At 42.3% G+C, this 10,075-nt stretch overlaps 1 protein-coding gene across 1 annotated transcript; it reads right to left on the reverse strand.

The window, feature by feature from the left end:
- Positions 1-274: 274 nt before the first annotated feature.
- PRDX1 (peroxiredoxin 1) lies at positions 275-6,561 on the reverse strand. Its single transcript, XM_040565937.1, has 6 exons — positions 6,359-6,561; positions 3,605-3,721; positions 2,942-3,095; positions 2,543-2,665; positions 1,578-1,708; positions 275-654 (listed from the first exon to the last, which is right to left on the reverse strand). Exons 2-6 carry the CDS (start codon positions 3,708-3,710, stop codon positions 569-571), a joined length of 600 nt encoding a protein of 199 aa, XP_040421871.1. The 5' UTR covers positions 3,711-3,721; positions 6,359-6,561; the 3' UTR covers positions 275-568.
- Positions 6,562-10,075: the final 3,514 nt, after the last annotated feature.

Raw genomic sequence — 10,075 nt, forward strand, 5'->3', positions numbered from 1 at the left:
CAATCTAATGGAGCTGTCTAACGACTCTGGGAATTGAGTTACCTACAGGCAGCTCAGTAGACTGAGCTTTTAACTAGCAATCTTTGCTGCTGTTTAAAAGTTGTGTTACTGAACCAGAGGATTACACCACAGCTCATGTTATTGTTCCCATGGTCCCATCTACAGGGATCAACACAGATTTTATATTCTAGTGAATGAATCTGACCACTACTGACCAGCAAAACGGAAGCGCTCTTTCAGCTCTTTGACTACATAAGACCAATACACAGCATGCTTTTTCCACAAGTTTAATAGTTACAAAAGAATACCACTGCTCTATACGCAACACATGGCTAACCACATACAATGCATTGTCACTAAAGTCAATAGGGCATGATGTACAGATATTGATCATTAGGATTTTCTATGAAGGTACTATCAACAGAACAAACTTTCCTTCAAGTAAAAAAAGTTACTGTTTATACCTATAGCATGATCCCTTGACTCAAATGCAATGATTTAGTCAAAGTTCAGTAACTGATACTTGCTCTTTCTGTAAGGCATACTAGTTTCCACTCAGACTGAAAGTTTACTTCTGCTTGGAGAAATATTCTTTGCTTTTCTGAACATCAGGCTTGATTGTGTCACTGCCAGGCTTCCAGCCAGCTGGGCACACTGAAATGATAAGAACATGCAAGTCTTATTCCACAGGAGTGGTTAGTGTTTCATACAAAGCATACTAACAACTCAAAACCTGTAACAATTTCGCAAGGTACATTAATCAGTTTCATCACATCAGTTATTTTTAATCCTTTTCATTTGCTTACTAGGTAGTAGCACCCAAGGAACCCAGTGTCTGTCCATGCAACAGTGGGCCCTCTACACATGCACGCCTTCCCATCTTTCATGGAAGTTTCACAGCAAGGGAACATCAACTCCAGCAGTCTGGGTCAGGAGGCATCTTTACAACTACTACAATGTACTTCCCTGGAGCCAATCAAGCCTACTTCTCCCCCATCTTAAAATCAATCCTACTCCCATCCTCCAGTTTAGTGGGGGAAGGGGAAGAGGAGTTAAACTGTCTCTAATCCCACTCTGTGGGCATCAGGAGACAACCACAATGCAGAGGTAGCACAGCCTCAAAACTGCAGTGACACTCAAGCAGCATTCTTTGGCGTCTTCCTTTTATACAGCTAAGGAAGGCTTGATGCTTGCTTTACGCAAGCCTGGTCATTAAAGCTGTGACATCTCAGCTTCGGAGTGTCATTATACACTTCTGGTCTAGCCTGGTTTAGATGAGACCGCAGCCCTAGTTCTGGAGGAAAAGCTTCTGCCAGCTTCTGACTACTCCAGAGGAGTAGCAACCTCCGCCCTTCCCCTTCAACATTTGACAAATACTCAATGGACCATGAATTGGAGTAGGATTATGCAGTGACAAATAGCTTTACAGAACCAGCTTCATTACAAGAGGCACAATCAATCACTTGCTGTGAACAAATCTATACATGTACTTAGTACCTTTCAGTAAGGTTATTAAACCTGTTTAGTTAATACTGTTCTCTTGAGAGCTATTTAGAATTAGATGCAAGAACCCTTACCTTCTCCATGTTTATCTGTAAATTGGAAAGCCTGCACAAGCCTGAGGGTTTCATCAACAGAACGGCCAACAGGAAGATCGTTGATTGTTATCTGTCTCAAGATCCCCTTCTCATCAATTATGAACAGACCCCTACAAAGATAGACCTGGGGTTAAACACAGGTTCTGAAAGATTTGTCTGAAGTGAGTTGCAAAACCAAGCTGAATATTCTACCACACCAATAAGTTGTGTAATGTAGTATTACTGATCTCTTCCTTTCCCCAAAACTAAAAACCTTGTGTATACTCAGTACTGACGCATTAACAGTTGAAATCCTTACATTCAACAGTAGCTAGGAGACAGGAGGTAGCTGTTACTCTCCTGCATTTGTTTTGATTTAAAGAAGACACTAGTGGAAAGACAAAGTGGAAGAGAAACAAAGAAAAAGGGAACTAAAGAAGAGACATTGCTGTATTCAGAGAAAAATATATGCAGTTCTTAAAAAGACAGCCTAACTGGCCACTGCTGAAGTCAAACTAAGAGTTAGCAAAGTTCAGCTCCCTCAGCAACTTTAACTGAACAGCTGACTAAAAGATAAGGCTTGCTTTTTAATTCTACTGTACTTTAATCACCAATTACCTGTAATCACTTTCATAACAAGGTAGGACTTTCATTAGCCATGTTTATATAAGCTCACCTGCATGAGACTCCTGCTCCATGTAGATACGTAACGCTCCAAGTAATACAGTTATCAAAGGGAAGCAGCAGGCCTTTATCTAGCTTACCAAAACCATAAGAAGTCTAAACACTAAGGAGAACCAAGTAACATCTCCTCTCGTTAGAGTGTTTGATAGCTTAAAGCAGTATACATCTAGAATAGCTAAGAACTTCAGTTTGTTTTTAAGTGTTCAAGTACACACAAGTTCTGTGTTAATCTGTATTGCAACATACAACCTTAACAAGGAGTTCACCTTACTGCATATTACCTGTACGCAATACCTTCATCCTCTTTAAGCACTCCATAGTCTTTGGCAATGACACGTTTTGTGTCAGAAACCAATGGAATTTTCATAGTTCCCAAACCACCTTGTTTCTTGGGAGTGTTGATCCTAAAAAGTAGAAGTTAAATATTTAAGAAAAAATGGACAGTTCAAAGCATAAAGTACAACAGAAGCTGATCTTAAGTGTAGCACTGCACTTAGTCTACCATGAAGCAACAAAGGAACTGACCAATATTCTCCATTCTGTTCAGAAGTACCTGACACTACCAGTACTTCCTAAGTGCCTTTAGTTCTTCAGTAAAGATAGTTTGAATACTCAGGATTCCGTTCCTGTAAGGACAGGCAGAACATTCTATTTGATTAAAATAAAAGGCTGATTCTTACCATGCAAGGTGACAGAAGTGAGAGTCAACAGAAGCTCCAATTATTTCACAGTTAATTTTCTTGAATTCATCAGCTCTGTCACTGTATGCAATAATTTCAGTTGGACAGACAAAAGTGAAGTCCAGAGGGTAGAAGAAGAACACAACGTATTTTCCTAGAAGAGCAGTGTCACCAGTTAAATTCTTTTACCTTAGGTTTTATAGTACTTGTAATATTCAGTATCAAACATTCAAGTATCTACAGAAGAGAACGCTTTGCTAATACTCTAGAGAAAGGAACTTCACTGCCTGTAGGGAAGTCTACTTTCCACTGACAGGAAAAAAGACACTACAAGGGAAGATTTTGCTGTTCCATGTAGCACATTGGAGATGTTACATCAGTCTCAAACTGAGAGAACAAATAAGCCTGTCCCCAGATTATACTTCAGAGAAATTTTAGGCTGATAACCAACAATTATCATAGCCAGAACATTCAGCCATACTGCCAACAGCTTCCCAAGCTTATTCCAGCCATCAACTGACAAAAATACAAGTTGTCTACTACAGTCTACTGTCAGGTGGTCACTATTACTTTGAAACCAAACCAAAGACTTCTACTTAGACGCTCTGACTCCCACATTTGGCCAGACTGCATTTGTGTAATTAGAAAGGCACATAAACTTACCTTTATAGTCAGAGAGTTTGATGTCTTTGAATTGCCCATCTGGCATCACAGCTGTGGCAGTGAAGTCAGGGGCTGGTTTTCCAATGAAAGCCTTTCCTGAAGACATCTTGATTTACTCTAGAAAAGAGTAAACAGTACAGTTTAGGTAATAGTATGCTTGCACCCAGAAATAACTATTCAAAAGACCTCACCCATTTACATCAAGCATCAACAGGAACCGTTCATCACCATTTGGTCTTGCAACACAAGGCTTAAGAATAAGATTAGTTTCAAGTTTGTTATCTGGGTAGTCAGGTATCCAAAACAAGGTACTAAGCAGATGCCTAACACTGAGATCTACAGCTCATTAGTCTCCTAATGAAAGGTAATCGTTATCTTTGACTAGTAACAGCTTATTACAGAAAAGAGCTAGCCTTCTTGAGTTTTAGCAGTAGTCAGTAAGTCTTCCAGTTCACTAATTAGGTAAGTTAGCGAATCTCTTCCTACCTTTTGATGAGGAAACCCTTTTTCAAGTTTACAAGAGAATTTAAGACCTCAAACCTTTTCTTGGTTATTCAAGCAGGGTTTTATTCATCTCCAAGATAACAATGGAGATGTTCTCTACATAATTACTCTTTAGCCTTGCAAACAAAGCTGCCTTGTTTCATTTGTGAACAGAAGACTAATGGTATACTTGGGAATCACATTTTATGTTAGCAAGTAAAATTTCACCAAGTCTTAAACCAGTAAGGCCAGGTTGTTCCCCCGAATACTTCTGTCTACTGTAAAAGAGTAAGAGGGTACACAAGGACAAGAGAGCTTAACTTCTGGCTGCCTGGCCTAACACCAAGTCATTTGCAACATGTCCTGTAGAGTATTTTTGCTCTGTCTGGGAATGCAGAATTTGTGCATCACTTCTTGAATTCCAGTTACTTCCAGAGCATAATTTTTCATACAGACAGCTTGTGAACCTTGTTTCTTTGGCTCAGTCTTTTTGATGTGATCTCACTGAAGACATTCTATATACTGTACAGGCACTAGCTGACTTGGAGATACAAACCTCCGTAAGGTTAGTATGAGTCTCATATCGCTAAAGAAAGGTAAGATTCAAAGATCTTTATAAATCCTGCCTGCAAGGCACAAAGTCCATTCCAGAGCAGGTCAGAAACACCTCATTTCTTGGCTCCTTCCTCCTTGCCACATACTTTCTGGCGAACTAGTCCAGAAGCCATAAGAAGCATTTACCTTTCAGTCAAATTTAAGCTTATCAGTTTAGAACCTTTTCATTATAAGTTTTACATTTGAAGGCTCCTCCTACACACCCTGAGAATACAGAAACAATAACCTGCTACCTCAGTTTGGTTTGCAAAGCACCACCTTACTCTGTGTTTCTAACTGCCTCGTGCCACAAGCAAGCTCTTCTTCATCCCCTTGTTCATCCAAGGGATTTGTCTTCAAATTCAGCAGGCTAGGAAGTAATCTTATGAATGCCTGGCAGTTTTGGCCACCATCATTCATAAGATTGTACTGAAACAGCCTAGTAGGATGACATTAATAAATCCTCTGAACTCTTCATGTAGCCATGAATACAGACGCAATCCTGAAACTGCAGTTCTGCAGGAGTGGACAAGGGGACAACCATTGCACAAAATTTCTCTGAGATATTGCCAACTAATGAATTTTGTCTTCTGAACAATACCTGTTTTATCTGGAGTGCACGACCTCACAGTTTGTCACTGGATTACATTATTTTACAGTACTCAAGCTCAAGGTCATCCTTTTACTCAGTAGGATGCCAATCCTTCTATATTTGTTCCACCAACAGTCCCTGGAGTGTATTACTGGGGATTCAGTGTCAAATAAACACTGTCAGACTGCTCTCTGGCACTTCTCCTTTCTAAAGCAGGGGGTTATTGTCCCCTTTTTAGGTAACTCGAAGGTCTTTAACATCAGGTTAGGAGGTTTAGTTGCGTTGCACTGCAATCCAACTGCTTTCCACTGCAACCTGCCGCTGCCTGCTCTTCTACGCGAGAGCAGCACGCATTCCCACCTTCTGCCTGGATTTTAGCCGCAGCGTTTCCTAACCCGCAGAGGCACAGACCACAGCCTCAGCACGGCAGTTCCTTTCCCTCGAGAGGAAAGGCGAGCGGGCGCTGCAAATGCAGCGCCGTTTAATGGAGTCAGAGCACCTTCCAGTTGCTCACAGCTACGGCACAGCCTCAATTACCTCCGAACTGCAATTACGCCAAGCCAGTCCTGCGCTCTAGCTAAGAATTCATACCTTTAGGACACCTAAGGCCGTTGCACAACACCCCAGCCTTCCTCCCCGCTACCCCCAGCACTGCGGTTAAAGCCTCCGAGCTGCGGTCAGAGGACACCGACCCGCCGGGCTGCAGCACGCCGCAGCCAGCTGCTCGCACACCGCCCGACGCCGGTTCGCGCAGGGCGGGCTCCGGAGTGACTCCGGAGCGACTGCGGAGCGGGGACGGAAGGCGGCGGCCGAGACCAGCGCCGGCGGTGAGGTGGGCGGGGGAGGTCCTTGCCATCCCTCCGTTAAAAGGGGGGGGGGAGGAAAAAAGGGAGAAGAAAAAAGGAAAGAGATGAAGAAAGCGACCCCACCTGCGCAGAGGGGGAGGGGAGAACAAAACCAATTTAAAAAAAAAAAAAACGGAAAAAAAGGAAAAAAAAAAAAACCTCCCTCGGAAAAAAAATAAATAAATCACGACCACCCCAGTCGCTGCAAGCGCAACCCCACGCAGCTCCCCCAGCACTCACCAAAAGACCTCCTCAGTTCGATAAGACCCCGAAACCGCCCCGACCCCAGCAGGAAGCCGCGAATGCGGCAGCCCCCGCCGCCCCGCCGCTTTATAGCGGCCGCGATCTCGCGAGGAGACGGGCGAGGCCCTCCCGGCCTCCTTCCCGCCCTCCGCCCGGCCTCCCCTCACGGCCTCCGCCCGCCCCTCACGGGCCGCCGAGGCCGAGCGGGCGGCTTGCAAGGGCAGCATGACTCGGCACAATGCTGGCCGGCCCCCCTCTCCCCGGTTGATAGTCTTATCTGAGCGGGGACACGTTTTTTTTCTTCTGAAAGCAGAAAAAAATATATATGTGTGAATAAACTGAGGTGGTTGGATAGTGTCCTGGGAGGTGCCAGGGGAATGCTCGGTGTGGGGATGTTCAGAAGGTGATTCAGATGGCTTGCTGCAAGAAGTGGCTTTTTAATACCTCAGTAGAAGCAAGTCGTAATTGTTAGGAGACAGAAGCAGAGAATGCACTGGGTGTTGAGGAAAAGTGAAATGTGGCTGGCATGCTGTTTAGGTGAATGGGAGTTTGCCATTGACTTCAACATCAATAAAATCTGACCTTTTCAACAAAGCAAGATGCATTCGCAGTATTGTATAGGTGTGGGGTCAAATCTTTTATCTTCTTCCCTTGTATTATCAACCGCCTCCTCAACCTGGTTCTAATTCTCAAGGCTTTCAGTGATACTTCCCTGTTAATGGCAAGACCGATCCAAGTCACACAAGTCATGAAAAAAGCTGAAAACTCCATTAACTGTAACCTCGAAGGTTCGGGGTTAGGATGGAAACTCTTGGTCAACACACTCACTCATTTCAGAGAGTTCTGTGAAGCCTCTCTGAGGGATGTTTAGCCTGAGTGAATTCCCACGTGCATCGTGCTTGCATCCAAGAGGGCTGAAATAGTCCTCTTACTTTTTGATTGAGGACCAAAACCTGAGTGTACACATAAAAGTTTTATTAAATAATGAATGCTAAAGGCTACAAAGGGCCCATGACAAAAGGGTCAATGACAAAACTGCTTGCTTTAGTCAAAAGTGATAAACTTGTTTACCAACTGATTTTTACTCCTTGTCTGTCTTCCATTTTACAGTTGTGTTTCTTATACCAGTTAAAACTTGATTATAAATTGTAATGAGGAGAAAACCACAAAGGATTAGCAAACTTTAATTGTTTACAATCTACAACAATGTGCAGTGTTGCTGGGTGACTATACCCGTGTAGTGAATCACCCAAGAGATGACTGGTTTCAGTACCAGATGAAGTTACTCCCTCAAATAATAAAAGCAATGTAACATTAATATGTGTGCTCAATAAAAAAAAAAAAAGAGCTCACCTTAATTCAAATAATATATCTACTGCTATTTCTGTTGTTACAGCATGCTTAATCTTTTCAAGAAAGAAGTTTGTCACTTTCTTAATATCAATATTTTGAGGACAATTGGGGTCTATAAATTGAGATGTGTATATAACTTGGTATCAACTCAGGCCATGTACCTGTGAACAGGTTAACCCCTGAAAGGTCAGGCTGTCCTAATTAATACCTCTACAAGAATGTAGTCTCCCTGCAACTCTAGCATATTAACCAGTGGACAACGCAGTAATGACTTTCTCATGGTTTCAGTGCTTGCTATGCTCATTTCTCACTTTCAGATGCATAACATACCCATTTTGCTTAGCTACTGCAATGCAGTTTGTTCCAGGTTTGTGCCTTTAGCATTGCATTTCCATTCATATGTCCATGGCCTCATTATTTTTTGATTAGTTTCTGAACTAATCTTTCCAAACATCAGTTTCTGGATGTTTGGGAGAGAGAAATTGTCAGGGCTGCTCCTTGTTCAGTGAGCAGATAGGTTTCTGTGGCCCGTTTCGGTATTTAGGTACATGATGCAATATAGAAAAAAAAAAAAAAAAAGTAGTTTTTCAAGAATGAAAGGGCATGTCTACCCAAAAAGGTGCTGGAAGGACACCTTGTTTCTCCACGCTCTGCTCTGGATTAGCCCTGATGTTGTGCTCTGTTAAAATAGCTGCTAGACAGGATCAGCCCGTACCTGATTAGCACAGAGCATCAGGAGCCACTTTGCACCCATCCATACAGCTATGGCCATAATAAATAGTCTATGCATTAGCAAAGCAAAGATGGCTGGCCCTGCTGTGTCGGAGCACTGAAGCTACCCAAAGATTTCCAAATCAATAACTGCAACGGATTTTACATCTATCTTTTTGATCACAGTATCTCCCAGACATCTTGGTTAGTAATTGGACCTTGGTGTGCCAAGAACTGTAAAAATAAAGGCATTGGTCCTATTTCACAGGACACAAGCACATCTGAGTTTCCATCTATTTTGTTGGGGCAGAATTTGAGTTTTTTATATAACTGTATCCAGGACTTCTGGAGTAAGATGAATCTAGCCAGAACAGTAGTGGAAGCTGGGCTTGGGTGGTGGCTGCCCTGGGCATGCCCCCCAAGCAGATAAAAGTCAGTTCTGCAGCAGACAAAATCCCTGAATGCCCTCTAAAGCCAGCACATTAGGACATCATCGTGTATGTTCTGTAGAGCTGATCTCTGCACATGCAGAAAGCCAGCTGAATCCCGAACATACTGAACTTACTGTATACAAACGTTGCTGTCAGGGACATAGTAAGAGTGAAGACCTGACCACGTGAGGACATTTCAATATAACATATGCAAAAAGACAACTCAAAAGTCAACAACTAAGATGTTCCCAGGCCCTGGGGCATTTATGCTTAAGCAGCTGGTGCACAGTAGTTTTAATGAAAACAATTACGTATCATTTAAATATACAGGGCACATATTTGGTTTTCATTGCTTTGCTCAAGTTAAGACTATGTTTCTAGGTCAAAATGTCCTGCATAACCTCTTCCTTCTTACACACCTTTTTCTGAAGAAACTTCATTGTATGTCTGGATAATCACTACTTTTTGATGACAAAACATTTCACTCTTCCTTGCCTTTTCCCTTTTACTCCCCATTACATCATTGGAAACTGAGGTTTAAGTTTTCATATGTGACATTAATATAAATCAGGCATTTTCTATTTAATTAAGATTGCTGATTTCCAATGGGATTTTTGATTGGCAAGGGCTCCAAAACATAAATCAAACCCAGCAGTTTTTCCTTCTCCTTTATTCTTTCCTCTTCACAATTTTGTATTTCCTGTCATTTTTATTGCCTTGTGTTTTCTGTGCACTCTCTTTCCATGTTCCTGCGCTTTGTCAGAACAGGCTACACCACAGAAAAATCTGGTCATGTGAACGCCCAAGAGATTAATTAACCTTTGTGCCTATAAACCTCCTGAGCAGCTGAAATCAGAACAGCAATGAAAGAGTCTGCAGCAGGATGATCCTTCTGGAAATATAAACAAGAGGCTCTTCGAAGCCTTGTCAGATATGTATTTTGCCTAATTGCTGACACAATGTTAAAAAAAAATATTTGTATTTACATACTTTATAGTTTATAAATGGCAGAAATGGAGGCCTGAAATGGAGGCTTTGTCTTTAACAGACAAAGCTGATTACAACTTTCTTTAAGCGTGGTTATGATGAGGTACGCATCCCACCAGCCTTAAGTGTTTGTCTCAGTCACGGGTGCAGTTCTGTTACCTCCAAAAGCAGTGCCTGGCTGGGTGCACCCAGGGGTAATCCCTGTCCTGAAATCACTGCTTTAATGGCACTT

This window comes from Cygnus olor, chromosome 8, assembly GCF_009769625.2.
Source record: "Cygnus olor isolate bCygOlo1 chromosome 8, bCygOlo1.pri.v2, whole genome shotgun sequence".
NCBI lineage: Eukaryota > Metazoa > Chordata > Aves > Anseriformes > Anatidae > Cygnus > Cygnus olor.